General features: G+C 33.8%; 1 protein-coding gene across 2 annotated transcripts; it reads left to right on the top strand.

Annotated features, from left to right (window-relative positions):
* Nucleotides 1-287: 287 nt before the first annotated feature.
* LOC141833663 (uncharacterized) lies at nucleotides 288-9,115 on the top strand. 2 transcript variants are annotated; one of them, XR_012602233.1, is made up of 3 exons: nucleotides 288-652; nucleotides 8,453-8,708; nucleotides 8,848-9,115. XR_012602233.1 is itself a non-coding variant. In XM_074721144.1 (2 exons), exons 1-2 carry the CDS (start codon nucleotides 353-355, stop codon nucleotides 8,456-8,458), a joined length of 306 nt encoding a protein of 101 aa, XP_074577245.1. In that variant the 5' UTR covers nucleotides 288-352; the 3' UTR covers nucleotides 8,459-8,831. The 2 variants fall into 2 exon arrangements, 1 of the variants encoding a protein (XP_074577245.1); XM_074721144.1 differs by lacking the exon at nucleotides 8,848-9,115 and having other exon boundaries at nucleotides 8,453-8,831.
* The last annotated feature ends 13,569 nt before the right edge of the window (nucleotides 9,116-22,684 follow it).

Genomic DNA, 22,684 nt, shown 5'->3' with positions numbered 1-22,684 from the left:
ACTTGAATCAACATGGACATGGGCTAGTCAAGTTCAAGTTCATGCCTCATGCTGAGAGTCCCCTAGTGACATCGTGGGTCGTGCTAGATGCAATCTGTAAAGTCCCATGTGAGACTCAACCCAACACGATAATAAAACAGGCCTGTTAGGCTTAAGCTTAGGTCCGAATTGCCACATCTATTTTTAGATATATTTATTATTTTTTATGGTGATGATAAATCTATTATTGGTTCATAATAGAAAATTATGTAAGAGGATAAATTGTAATGATTTAGGTGTCCAGAAAAGGAAGGCAGTGTTGATTTGGGAGCCTCGGTTGTCGGCGGCGAGTGGCGATCGGTCATTGACAGTGATGAATTGGTGCTCGCCCAAGTGGATGGCCACCACCGTCGGCTGCTTCGCCGGAGGAACCGCCCTCTTCGTTGCGGGCGCCTACTTCTCCTACGTCAACATCGAACCCCAACGAGCCCGCACCCTCGCCCGTGACCAATTACTCAAAGATTACCTCCGCAAGAAGTACGGATACGGAATCACTCGCTCGCCCCCTCTCCAGGTACTTCCCGTCCCTGGATTCCCTCTGATCTCGACCTTGTCGCCTGCGCCGTCGCCGTCCACGCCTCCACCGTCTAGCACGACATCCCCTGTACCCTCGGTGCGTTGATTTGCACTAGCAATCCTTTTCTTTTTGTTGTCTCTTTGAGATTTTGGTGCTTAGGCAAATGCGCTTGGATGCATTACTGTATTATACAAGTGCGCGTTGTAGTCAATTAACATGATGTTAAAATTTCTATGATTTCTGTAAATTCTATAAAGTTAAATTAATCTTACAGCCTCCTTCTTTTTCCTTTTATTACCAAATTAAACTAAAAATACTTTGTTTAGCTTATTGCCATTATCAAGTCATGTTAGCTGGTGAGTTAGAATTTTCTTTGGTTCCTCCTTCCTTTTACAAGTTGCACCTTTAACTCTAACCAATTCAATATATCTAACTATAGAATCTATTTGTGTGTTTTGGATATTTCATATCATCTTAGCTTACCTATTCTCATTGTATTCTACATTGGAGATACATTCGGGATAGAAATCTGTTTTTTTTTTCTTTAATTCTTTTCTAGTTCACCACATATCCACCTTATCATTTTTGTCTCAGTTATGTTTACTACATTGACTTTTTATGCATGTTGTTTCCTAACTATTCAACATTTTATCCATAAAGTATGATGGACATACCATAATCTTAATTCTTTTAGTCTATGTTGCATAATGATCACACAAGATTTTAGAGGTTCCTCGTCATATTAACCACTCATGTTTTATCCTGTTAACAAGATCTTCATCAATCTCTTTTTGTTTAATACTAGATCCAAGATATTTCTTGCAAGAATTTTCATCCTATCCACCCAACTATTTGCTAGTTTCTTTTCATGTTTCTAGTTAACTTAATCCCTTTAGTTTCTGTTTGTATGTTTTTGTAATTAAATATATAAACTTCAAAGTGAGAGATAGTTATACACCTTTTAGTAATTAACTGTAATAGTTTTGCACTTGTATCAATTAAAATTGTTGGGAGTAAACATTATGTGGAACTTATATTATCATCAAATTATATAAACTAATCAAAAGGACAATATGCTTCTAGAGATGAATTTCCCTGATCATTTTCTCTTATACAAACTTTTGTTTAGCTGTAACAGAGCATTATATCAACTACTCTCTCTAAGAGACACATATATTATATGTTTCATTTCATTTAGGTTGAGATCAATAAAATATCTGATCACAGTTTAAAAGTTAATTGAGATTGTGTTGTGAAGCGTAGGATACAAGTGAACTTGTTTAATTTTTTTTCTCCCAAAATGTATATGCAATTTTTCAGTTTGCTAAATAATTATATTTGTAAATATTCATTTCCTTTTGCAAATAACTTGTTTATTTCTTTCTCCTAAATGTAAGCAATTTTTCAGTTTATTAAATTAATTGTATTTGAAAATATTCATTTTTTTTGCAAATAATACTAAAGGTTGCTCCTATAGTGTTTTTTCCTAATAAAAACATACTGTATATCTTCCATATTAGTTTGAAAATAAGTGTGCTTGGTGTTATTTCTATTTCAAGAGCCTATCTTCCATATTTGTTTGAAAATGTGTGCTAGGTGTTATTTCTATTTCAAGAGGCTATGAAGTTTAATATATAGAAGGATCTACCTGCAAAAAGGAATAGTTGAATAGTTGAATTAATAAGAAACTTATCTACTTCATGTCTCTTTCATTTCGTTATCTCCATTTTTGAGGTGTTGTTTCACATGGTTTGTGAAAAAATTCTCACACCATTTTATTCATGAACCAAGGATGCACTTTATGCAATGAAAATTAATAAATAAGAAAAGAATAAAAAAAATATTTTACCAAAAATAAATTATTCTCAACCAAATCAATCTAATCATATCTTTTTTCATTCATGATTTGATTGACTCTTCATAAGGAAAGATTTGATTAGTTTCTATATCACCCATGATTTGATTGATTCTTCGTAAGAAAAGATTTGATTATTTTCTATACTCCCCTTCTAGCTTGGTTGTAGATATTGATGAGACCAAGCTTGCATTCAAGAAATTTATGAGCTTATTCAAATAATCCTTTTGTAAGAAAATCGGCTAGTTGGTGAGATGTAGGAATATACTCAATACCGATAATATTTTTATCCACCTTTTCTGTAATGAAGTGACGATTAACCTTTACATGTTTTGTTCGATCATGATGAATTAGATTGTGAGCTATACTGATAGTTGATTTATTATCACAATGGAGTAGCATAACATCTTCAATTTGAATTTTCAATCAAATCTTTCATCACTCTTTTGATCCAAATGAGTTCACAAATTCCATGAGTTATAGCTCTGTATTTCGCTTTAGCACTACTTTTTGCAACCATAGATTATTTTTTGTTACCCCATGTCACTAAATTCCCCCATACCATTGTGCAATACCTAGAAGTTGACTTCCTATTATCAATTGATCCTGCCAATCTGCATCAGTGTATGCACACACTCTTCTATTCTTAGTTTTTACAAAGAACAGATCTTTTCTAGAAGTTTGTTTTAGATATTTCAAAATTCTGTATACTGCATGTAAATGACCTTGACACGATGAGTGTATATATTGACTTACTAGGCTAACTGTAAAGACAATATCTGGGCGTATATGTGAGATATATGAGTTTTCCAAAAAGACGCTGATAACTATCTTTGTCAATCGGGTTTCCTTTAAATATTTTTCTCTTATTCCCTAACTCAATCGACGTGTTATTTGGCTTACATCCCAACATGCTAGTTTCCTTTAATAGATTTAAAGTGTATTTCCTTTGAGAGACCGAAATACCTTTTTTGTTTCAAGCAATTTCCATTTCCAGAAAATATCTCAATGTTCCAAGATCTTTGACTTCAAATTCTTATGCCATCATTTTCTTGATTTCTACCAATTCTTTATTATCATTCCTAATGATGATGATATCATTAACATACATTATAAGAATAATGATCTTTCCTCTATCAGAGTGTTCCTGAATATATCTAAAGTTCTTGATTATCTTGGATAATCAATCGAACTAGGCACGAGGTGGCTATTTGAAACCATAGAGAGATTTATTGAGCTTATATATAGTTTTATCATTCAAATTTTCTTCAAATCATGGAGGTTAATTCATATAAACCTCCTCTTTAAGATCTCCATTGTGAAAGATATTTTTTATATCAAGTTGATATAATGACCAATCTAGATTAGCCGTCAATGATAGAAGAATTTTGACAGTATTGGCAACCGGAGCAAAAGTCTCAGTGTAATCAATTCCATAGGTTTGAGTGAAGCCTCTAGCCACCAGACGAGTCTTGTGTCTTTCAATTGAACTATTAGGCTTGTACTTAATCGTGAAAATCCATTTACAATCAACATTTTCCTTGTGGTAATTTCATAAAATCCCAGGTATTATTCTGTTTGAGAGCATACATTTCTTCAAGAACAGTAATCTTCCACTTAGGAATAGCTAGTGCCTCCATGATAGATCTGAGAATTAATTCACTAGACAATTTTGAAGAGAAAGTACGAAATATGGAGGATAGATTAAAATAGGAGATAAAGTTCGAGATTGGATATTTGGGACGAGATCGGACACCCTTTTTGAATGCAATAGGAATATCAAGATCAAAAATGTACTTGACTTGTTATAGGATTCTACCATCGGTTCATCTTCTTGACTAACTAGAATTCACAATTTCTTCATTAGCTTGAGAAGTCTTTCTCCTTAAATAAACTAGGATATTTGATTTTTTATTCGATACTCCCCCTGTTTCACTAATTTGAGGGCTGACTTGGATAGGATTGGGCATAGAAGGTAATGTCCAAATTAAAACTAACGACAGAAAGAGTATCTTCATCATCCTTTAGGTGAGTTCTACTGCCACAACAGTCGTCACTATGGCTGTGTGATGTAACACGATTAGGCCGTGTCGGACTCTAGAGATCGTGATCATCACTACCGCTGTCGTGTGGTGTGACATGGTCAAGTTGTGACACACTTTGATTCTCCTCTTCCATCAACTTTAAAACTTCATCATTCTTCCCTTCTTGAGGTAAAGTGTGAGAGAAATACAGGGTACCTTCAAAAAAGGTAACATTACAAGTAACATATATTTTATTTATTTACGGACAATAACATCGATAACCTTTTTGAGTAGGAGAATACCCGACAAAGATAATTTTAAGGGCTCGAGGGTCAAGTTTGTTGCTCTTATAAACATGAATATGTACAAAATCATACATCCAAATGTCTTTAATGGTAGATTATTGAAGTTGAAAATTTGTGGATATGTTTGGGTGAGAAGAGATAAAGGTGTGACAGTTTATGGAGCGATTAGGAAGATGATTGATAAGATACGCGACTGTGAGGATTGCATTGTCCCATAAATATTTTCGAACATGCATGGTGAACATAAGAGCACAAGCAACCTCCAACAAATGACGATTTTTACATTCGGAAACAACATTGTGTTGTGGAGTATTGACACATGAGCTTTGGTGAACAATTCTATTTTCCACTAAATAGTCATCTAAAATGATATTAAAATATTCTTTCCATTGTTGGTTCTAAGAATTTGGATATTTGTTTGGAATTGGATCTGGATCATTTTGTGGAAGACTTTAAAGATGTTACTGGTTTCACACTTATCCTTAAGAAGATAAACCCAAGTAACTCATGTATAATCATCAATAAATGAGATAAATTATTTTTTCTCATGAGAAGTGTGAATTGTGAGGGGTCCCAAATATCACTATGAATTAATGAAAATGGAGTAGATGGTTTATATCGTTTAGGAGAAAAATGGGTGTGAGTATGCTTGGCTAGTTGACACATGACACACGTCACAATTAAAACTCAAATGATCTTTTTTTGTAAACAATGAAGGAAACAGACGTTTCAAATAACTAAAACTAGGATGATCAAGACGATAATGCCAAGACATTATTTCCCTATTATTAGAATCAGAAAAAGCAATATGAAAGATCGATCATTTTTATCCTCGAAATAATAAAGACCTTCGTGAATTCTAGCATTGTCAATCGTCTTCCCCGATAGTAGGTCTCGAAAAAGACATAAGAAGGTAAGAATTTAGCAAAACACTGATTATCAAGGATGACTTTGCTAATAGAAATTAGATTACATTTTAGAACAGGTATATGAAAAATAGATTTCAAAATGATGTGCTGAGACAATTGAATATCGCCTATATCAACAACTATAGTTAATGATCCATCAACAATCCTAATAGTAGTTTGGCAAGAATAGAGATAATATGAAGAAAAAAGACTTAAGTCACCTGTATATGGTCAGAGGCCCCAGAATAAATGATCAAAGGGATCGTTGAATGGTTATGAAAGGGAGAATTGAGTTTATCAGATTGAGTACGAACCAACCTTAGCGTTGGAAGACGCATTAAGGGCCATTTGGTTGAAGAATTTGCAATATTGTTCAATCTATTCTTTGGTGAAGGAGGCAGGAACACCGGAGATAGTAAATTTTTCTTGGCTCGATTGAGTATGAAATCCATAACCTTCATTCCTTTTTCGAGGTTGCTAATTTGTTAGTTTCCCATATATTTTCCAATATATATCTTTGGTATGGCCTGACGGGTTGCAATGTTTACACCAAAGATGTTTATTTTGACGTTGATTTGGTGGTAAATTTTTTGTAGAAATCAACACTGAAACGTCTGTGGTAATAGATTGTAGTGTTATAATTTCATCAGTAAGCATGACCTTACGACGGACTTCTTCCCATCGGACTTCTGCAAAGGCTTCTTCAGGAGATGGGAATGGATCACATGCAACTATACAACCACGTACCTCATTCAAATTACGATTAAGACTAACCAAAAATCAAACACACGCTCCTTTTCAATATTGCCCTGAATTTTGATACTACAATCAGCGCATGTTGAATCTTTTTCAAAAAATAGATTAAGTTCCTGTCAAATATCTTGAAGATTAGAGAAGTATTGTATTACAGAATTTGAATATTGTTTTAATTCTTTCAACTTCGATCGTAGCTCAAAGATCTGAGAAGTATTGCCCAGATCGGAATACATCTTCCAAGCTGCGTCCCACACCTCCTTGGCCGTCTTGAACTAGAGATAATGGCAATTAATTTTGGATTCCATGGAATTAATTAACTAGGCAAGCATAATTGAATTCTAGGCTAGCCATGTCTGGTACGATGCATTGCTTGATATAGGCTGAGAGGAGTCGCTCGTAAGATAACTCAGCTTCCCTCTACCGCAGATCTAATTGATTTAGCCCATTGTAAATAATTAAGATTGTTCAACTTATGGACTGTAATTTGCAAGAATGAGACGTCGCTTTCAGAAAAAGAAGAGACGATAACAGAAGGTTTTTCGGGTGTAGATTGAAGAATCCATAGACATCGTGGTTGTCTTCGGAGGACAAGAATTGCATGTGTTTGTTTATAGAGAGGAACCTTGCTCTGATACTATGAAAAAATTCTCACATTCTCACATGATTTTATTCATGAATCAAGGATACACTTTTATACAATGAGAATTAATAAATAAGGAAAGAATAATAAAAAAAATATTTTATCAAAGATAAATTATTCTCAACTAAATCAATCAATTTATATCCTTTCTCACTCATGATTTGATTGACTCTCCATAAGGAAAGATTTAATTAGTTTCTATATCACCCATGATTTGATTGACTCTGCATAAGGAAAGATTTGATTATTTTCTACAGTTTGTTAATAAGAAACAAGTGTGCTAGGTGTTTTTTTGAAATAAGTGTGCTAGTCCATTTTTGAGGTGCCATTTCACATGGTTTGTTATATTCTCCTTCTAACAACTTTCAACTTGATGGATATTGTAATAGTTATTGTGTAGGAGATTTGGATGAAAGAAAGAGTAGCACTGGCTTTGTGTTTTACATAGCTGACATAACTTTTACTTGGCTCTCCAATAAACAACCAATATATTGACAAGAAATCTACTATTGCACTTGCAATACACTTGGTGTATCATGGAAGAAGTAAGCACATTAACTTGCGCTTTCCTTTTATTCAATAACATGTAAAGAAAGAATAGTTAAGCTAGTCTACATCAAAACACAAGATCAACTAGCATATATATTTTTCATGCTGAACAGATTTGATTTCTTCATTGAACTCAAGCCAATTCTTGGAATGTAGGATGGAGGACAATTATGTTTAAGGGTGTTGTTGAGTAAACTTAATTATAAAGTATAATTGTTTTTTCCCCCTTTCCGTCCCTTACCTAACTACTCAAATTTCTATAAAACTTCTGTATCAATCAAAAGCTACCAAGTAAAGAAAATAATGTGTAATTGTACTCTTAATGTAGTCATGTATCATCCTGTGGCTATTTGTCCATAAAATAACAACTTTAACATGTTCTTTGTATACTGAAGGACTTATTTCTTTTGACAATGAGGATTACGACAATAACTGGTATTAGTCCCACTGGATACACAAATGTAATTTTAGCAATAATGGAAAACTTGAATTGAGATATAGAGAACATGAAATTATCATGTGAGAGTTCTAGATACCTTGATTCTATTATGCAACAACAAGGTTCATCAAGATATCATCCATAGGGTGAAATCTAGGTGGTTGAAATGTAGAATGATTTTTTGTAGGCTTTCTGTGATCATTGTGTGGTCCTTAGATCAGAAATCTAAACTTGAATTCCATTAACAACCTTTAGTAACTAAATGAATTTAAATTGTGCAGCGCTAGGATGAACTATCGATTACATGTTCTGAAACCTCTTTGGAGGGTCGTGCACTTGTGCATAATCATGTGTGGCCCTTAGTTCAGAAATTCTAAGCTTGAATTACTTTGATGAACTGATTAAATTTAAATTGTGCAGGGCTAGGATGAACTATTGATTACATGTTCTGAAACCTCAGGGTCGTGCACTTGTGCATAGTTCATTCATGAATTTTCTGATTTCTTGCCTAGCCTGTATAATAATAAAGGACACAGAGGTAGTGACGTACATTTAAGCTTCAAGTTTATACTCTTCGATGAGTCTATCAGAGCATATGGAAGTAAGTTGTCTTCAATCATTGGTGGATATCCTCGTGGTTCATGCCGTGCCACAATAGGTCTGCTACGGGGATGAGGTAATTTGGAGATTCATGCAATTGCAATGCTGCCTGGTATCATCTTATTACCATGTGCATACTTTTGAAACTGAAAAAGGCCTAAATCTTGCAATCGTTACATATATTTTAAGAGATTTTTCTTGATGCATACTTTGAGATAGTACATCCATTTTGATCTTGAAGCTATGTGAATAGAGATATTCTGACCATATGAAAGGTGATTAATGGGTGCAAAAGGAACAGTCAGTAGACTTTGGTCTTGAAGAAAGCTAATGTTTACTAGTAATTTAACAGATTTGTATGACCTATTTGGTTGTGCTAAGTTGCATAGCTAGTGGTTCAAATTGAACAGTATTGCCAATCTGTCAATCTATTCAAGTTGTGTTTCCCTTGTTTTTGCTCTTAATATATTGTTGTATTGTTTATATCGGTATGTCATTCACCATAACTTGAATTGTTTTAGTAATTATACATAATCTTTTGAGGAGAGATCATATTTACTTAAAAAATAATATGTTTTTTTCCTCAGTCCACGCTTGGCTTGAAGTGAATGCTCAATTAATGCTGAGCTTGATTTACCACATAGTTATTTCTCAATGAATAATAAGATAGCTATGAAATAGATAAGAATAAATACTCATTTATTTGATTCCTAGACTATAATAAAAATAAATTTTAACAATAAAAATTATTTCCACAGAATTTTGTTGAGTCGTTTTACTTGCATAGTTCAATCATCCGGTATGATAATTCTGTCTGCTTAGAATGATTCGTACCCAGTCCTGGATTATTCAATCATTTTATTACTGGAGAGATGAACCCAACTCAAAGGAAAAGAAAATATCTATCAAATCTATCACAAGAATGCTAGTTACAGTATCTACAAGCTAAAGAAAAAAACGCATGGATAATTACGTGGATAAAGCTTATGTTGACAACATCCCAGCTACAAACAACCTCTGAGTTGATCAATGAGTGATAATCTCACGGTCTAAAAGATTTGGCTCTCATGGTGCTTGAACCATCTCTGGCAGTTCATTACCTACTGCCGGTCGACTAAAAGAAAGACCAAGAAATAACCTAGGAAGCTCCGGATGCTGAATCTTTGCATCCTGCTCATCACGAGCAGCAAATCTGAGTAAATCCTCAACTGAGCACACAGCCGTCATTCCATCTAGTTCTCCACAAAGCTTCTGACTTGTTCTGATGCACTTGAAAGGTGATGCTGGTAAAACATCAATCTCAGCCCCCCCTAATTCCCTTCCAAATGAAGGGCCATTTGTTATCAATAGAGGGCACCATCCAACTGCTTTAGTCTATTGATAGGAGCCACTAAGATAGTTCCTTCTTGTATGATCTACACATTTTTTAGTAAAAGATGGAATTTGCCATTCTAACGGCCTCATACGATCGATTTTACGATCATCTGTGAAGAGATAAATTGGGAAGTTACAGTTGACTACTACGGGGGAGAATATTATTTCGACTTTGTCGAGATTTGATCCTTGTCCATTGCAATAAATTTATCCCATAGTAACCAATTCAACTACCACACACTCGATCACCCGAGAAGACCAACAAGAATGGGAAATAACAAAAAGCAAAATCAAATCAATGAGATGGCCCGCATCACCTTGCCATCAGAAATATTATAGGATATCCACGTGGCTGCTCGGAGAGATGCTCGATTTACTCAGATAATCTCCTAGTTGTCCTAGATGATCCCCTTCGTGTGCTTATGATCTACATGAGTAAGTTTGGCCAAAATATTCTTCATCCCAATCATTACACTATCGAAGCAACTGCACGAGAACCAATATGCAAGCAATTGCGCGCAATCAAAAGAGAAACTATGTAATAAGATGAAGCATGACATGATCACTCGTGTCCTTGAAAGGATCATGTCGTGAAAGAATAAATTGATAAAGGCAAAAGCCAAAATTCATATTTTAATGGTGGATGAGGACATATATTAGGAAGAGGTACTCGGGTTTAGTTTCTACCCTATCCCCAATAGCACAAAGCAAGATGAAATTGAGAGCAAGATGATAAAAAGGAATGTGTTCAAGTTGCAGGTCTTGAGATGGAAAAGATGAAACATTTTTAAGAAGATGAAAATTGAAGAAATAGAGATGCATAACGCCAAGAGTACGTCAGTGCAAATGTGCCTATTCCAATTGTTCCGAGCTAATGCTGCCTTCCGAGACATGGAACTAGTGCCTGATGACATTATGCCAACATGCCTGTTTGTAGGGGAGTGCTTCACTTGCCCTCCTGTTGATGAGCTCAGGGAATTCAATTAGCGTGGCCATATGTAATTTTTACTTATACTGTCTATACATCAAAAAGAAAGAATTACCAAAGTTACAACATATATTTTGTACATATTGTCAAAGGAGAATAATTGCCTCCAAACTTAAGAAAACAGAAAAAAAAAAGAATTATTATCATTTCCCACCATACTTAGTTGACTAATATGCCATTTTTAATTAATGAATTTCAAGAAGAAAAAAACTTATTATACCATGGTTAGCTAAAAATGAAACATTTATTCAATACTTAATGTTGTTCAATCTTTAATATTTTTCCTTAAGTTAAAGCATACACATCAATTTCCCTAACAGAAAGTGAAAATGATCTCCCCTAAGTGCCTTGGTGAAGATATCAGTCAAGTATTAATTCCTTAGTAGTTAATTGTTACTTGGTTGAGACTTACTTTGTTGCAATAGCCTTAGATTAATCATGCTTCCACATGAAGTGACAATCAATTTTAATATACATATTTTCCATTCATGAATATGAAATTGGTTGCACTGCAAAGAGAAATTTGATTATCAACAACAAAAGTGCATTATTTGCAGATCATAAACTTCAATAAGGCTATTTAACCTTTTATTAGTAAAAGTTCACTTGTTAACTTGCACTCTACTTGTGTAGAGGATCTTGAGATGATCATCTTTTTCTTAATTTTCTGGGACAAAGGAAATCCTCCAAGCATGACAGAATAAATCTAATAATGAACACTGAGTGAATGGACAATTTGCCTGGTTTGAATCAATATATGATGGGTTGAGGAAAATAGATTTAGAAGCAAGATCCCCTATCACATATTATTCTTTATTAGATATTGCAAAGTATGCACTATAACATCCCATTCTTCTTGTCTTGGAGCTTGCATGAATTGAGACAAAACATAAATTGAGTAGCATAACTCTGGACGAGTGACTGGTAGGTAGATAAGTTAGCTTGCAAGACGGATTGATATTTTATAAGATCTACCAATAAAGCCCCATTTGCTAGGGCTAGCTTGTATTGATGCTCCGCCAGAAAAGTTGGTTGTCTTCGGACCCAATTACATTTTGTGAAGATGTCTAACTTGTCTCAATTTTGAGGGAGTACTTCAATGGCCAAAGATCATTAATTTTGAAATGTTTACCTAAAAATTGCATATGAGATTGTCAGTGTATGGATTTATAGATAAATATTCACTGAATGAATTTATCAAATTATTATATTAATATTAGAATGCTCCTTGTAAGGAACGCGTTGTAGGGTTTGACTGTAACGTATTAATAAGGAGTACTACATCTCTATAAGAATTCGGGTATAGTATTAAATATGAAAGAGTTCTTACACCATAGGTTAGGTAAAAATAAATATTATAAAAATCTAATTATCTAAGATTTGAAACATGAAATCTAGAAATATTTATTGGTAAAATAATGAAAGTAGTAGATACGATGATTAGAAGAAGAATTAATATTTTATATGTACAAGAGATAAAATGGGTAAGAGAGAAGACAAAGATGATAGAGAATTCAAATTTTAAGTTATGGTATACAGAAGGAAGTAAAATAAGAAATTGGGTAGATATTATTGTCAATAATTCGCTAAAGGATGAAATAGTAGAAGTAGTTAGAAAGAGAGATAGGATTATAGATTAACGACCTTTCTAATTTGTGTTGACACATCTTATACCCATACAGTGTAAAGAGATTATACTCTTAAGAACCCAATACCTATTGAGTTCCTTGGATGCACTAGGTATTCACTAGGAATAACTTTCCTAATAACTTTCTTAGGCTACGTAGGAGTCTTAGTTATGCTATTCTTCTCAAGGTCAACACTAGGGATAACCTCCCTTGTAACCTTGACTTAACTCTTAGATCTAGGGTTAGTTCCATAACTATATGGAACTCTATGATAAGATGACACATTGTCCTTGGCCTTAGAATTGTAGTCTTTCTTGCCCTTGAATGGTTCTTACCTACTGACCTTAGATTTTTCTTTTTAGATCCTTTAACCATATTTGCCATATTTTTAGTTCTCTAACTTATCAAGTCTTGACCTCAAAACTTGATTTTCCATTTCTAAGTCATTAATCCTTGACTTTTCATGAATGCATTGATCATTTTTCTTTCTAGATATATATCTAAAGTTATTACAGATATTGTCTAAGTAATTTTCTATCTTCCTATCCATAAGTAGAGTTGTTATATCATGATATGATCTATAATTATCCTTAGAATTATCATACATCATATTTTTATAATAATAAACTCTAAATTCATAAAATTTATTTCTAGCATGCTTTTTATCATGAAACAAGAGAATTGCATTATGAATTAATACCTTAGAAGCTCCCCCTAAGTTTGAACTTCCATCCTATTCTTTATTTTGATGTCTCCCCCTTGGATAATGATTCTGGTAATGTTTCTTTTCATTTCATGTAAAGCACACAATGTGCTTCTTACTTTTACGTATCAAGATTTTGGTCTCCTTTGGCTTCTTTTGCCCTTGGTGCCATTTGAACTTTTTTCTTCATGAATTTAGGACACTTATTCTTGTAGTGTCCTTTTCCCTTACATTCAAAGAAAATGATGTGATTTTTATTGTTATTGCATGAAATTGATATACATTTCATGCTAATAGTGGTGGTTCTCCAGATGTTGAGGGTTCCTCTTGTTCTTGTGTCATTGAGCTCTCCTCCTCAATCCTTGAGGTGGATGTTTTGTTATCTTCCGTCTCAGATGTTGAGCATCTCTCAAACTCCGAGTCCTTTTGCTCTAGTGTCAACGAGTCTCTTTCCTTGGGTTCGTCTTCACTTTGCATTAAGGGTGGATTTTCATGAAGTTTTATAAGTTTGTTCCATAGATCCTTTGCATAATGATATTAACTTATCCTGCATAAGACATCATTAGGTAAAATACTTACTAATAATTTAGTTACCTTATCATTTGGTTCAAATTTTTGAACTTATTCCTTAGTCCATTTGCTGTTTGGAAAAAGTTTTTCTTTTGTATCTTTCGGAGCTTCAAACCCTTTCATTAATTAGAGCAAACCAGTTATCTATATCGATCATCAAAAAATTCTCTATTCTTGATTTTTAATGATCAAAACCTTTTAATCCAAATGATAGAGGTACTTGGATGTCATATCTGAATCCATCCTAGGGATCTATTCCAAAATTTGAGCTCCCTTTAGTGTTGGCTTCTTCCAATGGTCAATCCGATAACTTGTTGCTATTGAAAAGCTCAAAATCACACATTTTTTCCTATAACTTTGTGCTCTTTCCAACGATTAGTCCAATGAAGAGCAATCTTGCTCTGATATCACTTGTTAGGACCTGTGCGAGCTAGAGGGGTGAATTGCTTCAATGGCTTCATCTTGATTGCGAGCTTATTGTTTGAATGGACAGCGGAATACTTGAATCAAAATTGACGTTACATCTACAACACCTTGGTTTACTTGATATCCATCTTTTAAGATGACTAATCTAAGGCGTAGTCCTAAAGATATACTACTACTAAATCTTCTCTTTCTCGGATACCTTCTGGAGCTGAAGAATCCTCTTACAAGTTATTTTTACAACAAACACAAGCAAATACAAAGATACAAATAAAATCAAAAGAAATTAAAACAAACACATTTACACAAGTGAGTTTTGCTTTGAATGTTTGTTGTTGCTTTGAATTGTCTCTTGTTGTTTTGAAAATGTAGTAGCACTTCATCTTCAAAACCCCAAGAATTGCCCCCTTCAAATGACCTTGAAACCTTCTTTTATAGGGTTGTATTCTGACTGATTTCTACCTAAAAATCGATTGCTTACCTTCATCAATCGATTATCATGTTGAATTTGACCATTTAAATTTGTAGAACGACTCTTTTTTACTTGACCAATCAATTGCATGAATCAATTTTTAACCCCTAGTCAAACTGGCCGATCGATTCCATAGCATTATGTTCACTGACCACGGTCTATCAATCGATTGCATCAATCCATTGCTTGACACCAATCGATTGCTATCACATAGCAATCAATTGCTCAAGAAGCAAACTCCCTTTTAGGGATTTAGGGGTTACCAATCAATTGCTTGACACAATTGATTGCTAACCTTATTTTCAGTCTTTTCAAGACTGAATTTGTGTCTTGCTTAGTATTCAGTTGACCTCACTTTACCGAGACTTCCTTTGCTCAACATCTGATTACCCTTGACCTGTCGAGACTTTCTATTCCTCAATATCTAATTAACCTTGACCTATTGGGACTTTACCATTTACCAAATATCCTATCTTCCTTGACCTGCTTGGACTTTTTGTCTCATGCTTAACATCTGGTCAATCATGACCTGTTAGGACTTCTCTCATTACTAAGTGTCCGGTCAATTATAACCTTAGACTTTCCATCTTGTGCCAAGTATCTGGTCCTTCATGATCCACTTGGACTTTTCGTCTCGTACCAAGTATCCGATCCTCCATGACTCATTTGAATTTTTCGTTTCATGCCAAGTGTCCGATCGTACATCACCCACTTGAACTTTTCGTCTTGTGTCAAGTGTCCAATCATCCATGATTCACTTAGACTTTCACTTGCATGCAAAGTGTTCGTTCAACAGTGATCCACTTGGACTTCTCCACTGCTAGGTATCCAGTCAACCTTGATCTACTTGACTCTTCTTTACTATTAAGTATCCGGTGAATCTTGACCTATTTGACATTTGATTAACATATTGATTAAATATGAAAACCTAACTCAAGTCAAACCAAACTTAATCAACTTTGATCTAAGATCGATTGCACCAACATATGAAAGTGAGCTTCTCAAATCAATTTGGAGAATCTTATTTCAACTCATTTAAAGATGTAGTTATTATTTTTTTTCCTTAACCAATAGGTTAAAATCCGGATGGCAATTTCATATACACCTCCTCATCGAGTTCTTATTATTAATGTCTAATTGGTGTCAAATTCCATGAACTTTTCTAGTACCACCTAATATTTTTGGTCTTACAATCCCTTAGATGTCTCATACATTCTTCTTGAACTCCAATAGACCTTCAAGCTATTAAGTATTACCAACTTATTCATGCCAAATCATCATCACAACTCGACTTCTTTGAGTTACAAGTTCCATGAGATTTATATCCATCAAGTTTCTATATAACTTAATGTACATATTAGTAACACAGATAAATCTAACATAAATTCTTTTCCAAAATATTATAAACATGATTACTTAAGGTACGATTGTACTAATAGATACATGAGATGAGATGACTTTGATGTTAGTGTGTGCACCTATGTGCCAAGACACTCTTATATATTTGTGGATAATTATTTCATAAAGGCAAGTATTTATCATTAATCATTTACTTTTTATACGCATGTGATTAATGATAAAGTCTCACAGATTAATGGTTATATTAATATGCAAACAGTCCTTGATCGGATAAATATCTAGAGGGGGGCATAGATATCTAGATCAATGCTGAGTATGACTAGGTCAAGATAGACCGAGGGATGAATATCCAAATTGTACTTGGGGGTGCCTCAAGTTTAGAGGTACACTAGACATGACCCGCTTGAGAGGAGATCACATATTAAGCATTATTAGTCATTCCTCTTATGAACGAGTATATTGATCTTCTGACTTGAGATCTTCATTTATTCTATCTGTGGAGTTATATACTTTAATACCATTAAAAGTAGTTTTTAATTAGATTATGATTCATATGGTTGTTGGATGTATGACAAAGTGTAGAGATAATAGTGTTGAGTTAATATAGGATTCATCACTCTCTTAGATTAGGAAATTAACATCCTGACCGCTTGATAGAGATATTAGTGACTCAAAATCCATGACCATGGGGGAATGGTTTATCATTCAAGAGGAGTCTATTATATCTTGAAAATCAAGTAAAATAATTAATTGGTGATGATACATAGTGCACTGAATTAATTGGGATGTAGTCTAGATGAAGAGATTGAATTACACAGTAATCGATTCTTAGTGGTTTATAGTTTATGATTAATATTTTATCACGTTGGGTGACTAAAAACTATTGCTAGATGGTTACCTTAGGCTGTATATGGATTTACACTGCCTTCGTGTATAAAATCTAGAGGGTCGCACGCATAGCACATAGACATAAACAATATCTGTAATTGATTATTTTAGTGGATACTAAAACTAATCAATTTATTATTTCTAAATAATAATTAATTAGATTATTAATTAATTCTGAAATATTAAAAGTTAGAACGGATCAAGATCAAATATGATTTTATTTGATCCACAAAAGAGAGAATTTGGATAGCTATAATCATGATGATTCTTGGAGAATTAATAAAGAGTCGTAACTCTTCGTCTTCTTAGAGAATTATTGAAGTCCAAAAACTCTTCATCTTTCTTGTATTAATGGAGACTCTTCATCTTCCTTGTATTAATGGAGACTCTTCATCCTCCTTGTATTAATAGAGGCTCTTCATCTTCTTGCATTAATGGAGACTCTTTATTTTTCTCTTCGAGGCTAAATATAACCACCCTTGGAAGATGAGTGAAAAGAAGAAGAGCAAGGATATAGAGCTCTCTCTCCACTTCCCTTTCTTCCATCGAAAAAGATCCATAGTACTTCCAAAAGGTTTTGTTGATTTAAGAGGCTAGCACCTAGCGGATCGTATCTAGTTCATGATCTAATGCACGTGGATACCGCTAGATGAGTCACACTTAGGGCTCTCACTTGTTTGTGATATCGTTCACGATCGTCAAGAAGTATGAGGTATGTTCTTCATTTTATGTCATTTTGTTTAAAATTATATGTACCATGAAGATCCAGGATTTTTATATATACATATTTTTGTACTTCTGATCTAACATTTGATCAAAACTAAAGGGGGGAGGATTGAGGAGAGTGAATAAATGACACCTACAATTCTTTTTCTCTTACAAAACAAAATCAATTCAAAAGTTAATATCATAAATGTGCTTGTGTGTACGTTCAATAGGGTGAATAAATGACACCCTAGCGATTGACACTCCATTATATTCTTCATCTCTCAATTCAGATTCCTCATCCTCTACGATAAAATCCTTGTCCTCATGTTGGTAAAGTTGAGAAATTCTCCATCATGGCATCCTTGTAAGGTTGGGTCTAAGCTCCCCCATTCTTCAATGATTTATATTTGTCTTTCTTGATGCTCGAGGTCAGTTTCCTCTCTAGATTGCAGGTGGCGGTTACTACACTTGTCGTAGATCTTTCTTTGTGTTTGTGTTTATGTTTGTTCTCAATTATAATGTGATCGGAAGAGATTCTTACCCATGAGTCTTAATGTGGCCAAATACGTTTTTTTTTAAAATTGGCAACACAACCCTTTGGGCCAACTAATTATGGGAGTGACTGACTTGATCCCACAAAAATTTTTTATCGACCATCAAAATAAATGGAGAAGTGTTCATAGCGGACGACTCAATAGCCCAACATTCTTAGATCAACCTCCCATTGAAGGAGATTCATCCGATAATTCATCGTAACTATGACTCGATCCTTAGATGCTTAAGAAATTGCGAAAGTGTCTTACCACTGCATCATAGCCTTGGGGTGGCAAAATATGCATCTTCGGATGATAATGAGATAGAGATATCAATCATTTCTCAATTTAAATTAATCAAGCACTCATTATTCAAATCTCAACTAGACACGTTATAGAACATTTTCCTCTAATGGGATAAAAAATTTAGGATGGTGATTGTTGAGTGAGGAGCTTGACGGGTGACTCAAGAGGAAGGCCGTCGACATTTAAAGATTAATTGAGCGCAAGACATAGATACCTGGATTATAAAAAAATAAAAAATAAAATGAACACTTGGGATGTGAAATAAGAAGAGGAAGTTGGTTCATTTTAATTTGTCCTCTAAATAGTGGAAACTGTTTGACAAAATTTAATCCTGAATAAACTTTTAAATCGTGGTACAACAAATTTGGTTGGCTGAGCGGCCAAGGCAAATAAATAGAGGCAGGCCCATTGGCTTGAGTGACGAGCTTACTCACAACAAATTAAACTTGAGACCAGGAATCTTCCATTATTGTAGAATCAGAATGGTCCATGAAATAAGCAGAAATCGAGGGTGATTACTACACACTTAGTCAAAGCGACTACTGGCTAAAATTGATTACACTTCAAAATCGACGATTATAAGATTCAAAATCAACAATTCGACTATTCAAGAAATCTAAACTCTTAATTTTAACCATCTAAATATGTTATAATTTATATTCAAAACTATTTCAGTCTTTAACTTTAAACTTCTTTTTTCCTTTATAAGATGAAGTTGATTTTTTCCATTTGAAATTAAAATAATTAAGATATGAAAATTGAAAGACGACCGTAAAAGTAAAGCCATTAATAACAAAAGATAATAATTTAGATCATTAAAAAAAAAGTAATTAATTATTGAAATGGTTAATTATATTAATCTACGATTAGAATTGATAATTTAGAGTAGGAGGTCAAAAATGAATCCGATCCACTAATCCGATCAAAATCGACACAAAAAAAATATTAGATTAGGGTTGGAGATTTTAGAGTTCAGGTCAAAATGGGTTGGACTCGAAATCTGACTAGAATTTTTTTTTAGGATTTGGCTGGGTTCGGGTTGACATGAATTTATGATAGAAAAGTTATTTTGGGATTGACCTAAAAATTGACATATTTTATGTACATAATGTCAGACAATTACAGGACATTAGTATGATAATAATGAAACATTAAGATACAAGTGAAGAATTAAAAGGAAAAATAGCAAAAAAGGTGTTGCTAATTATTAGTATGATGTATGTTTGATGGATTATAAATGCAATAGATCTGGTTGGTGAGGTTATTCGGGTTGGTTGGATTATCTAGGTTGGAGTTTAGAGTTTTCAAATTGGTTTGGGTTTGGATCAGGATCGGGTTGAATTTTTTTTTAATATCCTTGCTTCAACCCGATATAAACCCACTAGATTCACTCGAATTGACACCTCTAATTTATAGTTTATTTTCCATTGAAATCTTAAGTGATGGCTGATTATAATTTTGATGTGTCATTCTTGTGTTATAACCCATACAAGCTAAAGGGGAATGAATAGCTTCATTCGTTTCATCTCGAGCTTGCATTCGTCGTTTGAATGCACAATGGAAAACTTGACTCAAACTTGATGCCACATGCACTGAGACTTTACTTGATACTCACCTCTTAAGGTAACTAATCTAAGGCTTAATCCTAGCGATCTACCACCACTATAATCTTCTCCTTTTCAGATACCTTCCGGAGGTAAAGAAGTCTCTTACAACTTGTTCTTACAAGAACACAATAAGAAAATGAATATAAAGACAAATGAAATCAAAAATGACTTTACAATGATGAACTTGCTTTGGATGCTTGCTTGTTGCTTGGAAATTTCTCTTGTTGGTCCGAAAATGCAACAATACTTTGCTACAAAACCCCCAAGAATTGGCTGCTTCAATTTGCCTCAAAACTATCTTTTGTAAGATTGCATTCGAGCTGATTTTCACTTGACAATCGATTGATTATTATCACCAATTGATTATTATCATCAATCAATTGCTTACTTCTAGTCGAACTGGACAATTGATTCAAAAGCCTTCTATTTGTTGTTATAGTACCACTAATCAATTGATGGAAATTACCAATAGGTTGACTACAATAGCAAACATACTGTAGCAGAAAACTCTAAACCCAGCTACTATGGCAAATCCTAAAATTACTATAACAACTCTAATTTTTTAGATTTATGGTTTGCAGCAAACCCTAATTACTATAGAAAAAATCTTAATTACTATAGCAAACTCTAAAAACACCTTAAACCCCAATTTCCCTGTTTAGTGTCCATCAATGGATTGATATACTCAATCAATCAACTAATATACATGTTTCAACCTTACCAAAGCTGAATTTTAATCTTACCTAGTATCCGATTGACCTGAACCTACTAAGACTTTCTTTACTTAACATCTAGTCAACCTTGACCTGTCTAGACTTTCCGTTATCTAACATCCGATCAATCTTAAGCTGTTGGGATTTTATCGTTTCTTGATATCCGATCAATTTTAACTTATCAAGACTTCCTTATTGCCTAGCATTCAGTCAATCTTGATCTGTCAGGACTTTCATTATCACTAAGTGTTTAATCCTCCATGACTCACTTGGACTTCATTTCTCATGTCAAGTATCTGATCCTTCATGACCCACTTGAACTTCACTTATCATGCTAAGTGTTCAGTTCTCATGACTAACTTGGACTTCCTTTCTCATGCCAACTCTCTATTGGACTTCTAACTGCCAAGTATCTGATCAATCATGACCCACTTAGACTCCTCATCTTCGTAGTAACTTCCTATTGGTCTTCCGATCACCAAGTGTCCGATTAACCGTGACCCATTTGGACTTTTCTTTCTTCATGCCAACTCCACGTTGGACTTTTGACATTGTCAAGTATTAGGTCAACCTTGACCTACTCGATGTCTCACTTTACCACCTACATATTGCTCAAACATCGAAACTCAACTCGAATCAATTGGAGTTTGTTCAACCTATCACCCTTGATTAGAGGTCAAGGTCGATTGCACCAACAATCTCCCCTTTTTGATGTTTAACAATATATTTAAGTTAGGCTAACTCATTAGCCATCATCCTATTGTTAAATTAGGCTAACTCATTCTACTGCTCTCATGCCAATGAAGATTTCCTAACTTGAACTCTTCATTCTCCTCCTTTACACACATCAAAAACATTCTTTCGAAAATCCATTCTTCTTATCTAATCCAATCTACACAAATGAAGGTTACCTACTTTCCATTTCATCCAATGCACAACCTAGAGTACACAATCCTTTAATCATCACTCATCCTAAAAAATTTTAAATCTCCCCTTTCATATCTAACTCATGCCTTTAAGGTGAACCTCCCCCTCAAAGTATGCTCCAACTTCTATCATTGCACCAACAATAATTTGATGTTTATAAACCTTTATGAAAGTTCCAAATCTAAATTATGAAGTTAAAAATTCAATCTTTAAATCTAAATTCTTCTTCTCCTAATTCCATATTATTCTTTTTAATTAACATACCTTTCTTATTTTCATCAAGAAAATTTTACCATTTGAATGTTTATCAAGCATATTAGAGAGTTAGAGATAGTTAAGATACATAGGAGTGAGCTTAAATGACTTAAACAAATATATTTTAACCATGATCTATGAAAAAAATACACATGACTTACATATTAGTTTTCCCTATAATTGGTTAACATTCAATTTATTTGTTTTGATGAAACTTAGCCTAATTAGATTCACTAAATCAACATCTTGAATTTTGCTCATCATCCTTACATCTCACTTATGTTTAATATGTCTCAATATACAAGTCATCCTATGATTTTGTGAGAAGTGAAATTGGTTTTGCCTAAAATTAAGAGATCATGCATCTCTATCTAACATTCTAATTTCATTATCTTACACCTAAGATATCAACTAACAAATACATAATTTGACATAAGCAGCCCTAGCTCCCTCCAATGTGTCAAAACTCACACTTGATATATTTATGATTCTATCATATTCGTGTCAATTTCGATCAATCTCAAGACTTTAATTTTCATTGGCATACTAGAAAATCTTCAAGATAAAATTTAAAAATTTCATTATCAAGATATCACAA

This window comes from Curcuma longa, chromosome 8 (genome assembly GCF_044706935.1).
Source record: "Curcuma longa cultivar G26 ecotype Majalengka, Jawa Barat chromosome 8, ITB_CL_G26_1.1, whole genome shotgun sequence".
Lineage (NCBI taxonomy): Eukaryota > Viridiplantae > Streptophyta > Magnoliopsida > Zingiberales > Zingiberaceae > Curcuma > Curcuma longa.
Note: the sequence above shows the minus strand (reverse complement) of the source record. Positions and strands in the feature narration are given on the sequence as shown.

Bases quoted from the DNA above. Each gene is read 5' to 3' on its own strand.
- LOC141833663 (XM_074721144.1), top strand. From the start codon at position 353: ATGAATTGGTGCTCGCCCAAGTGGATGGCCACCACCGTCGGCTGCTTC.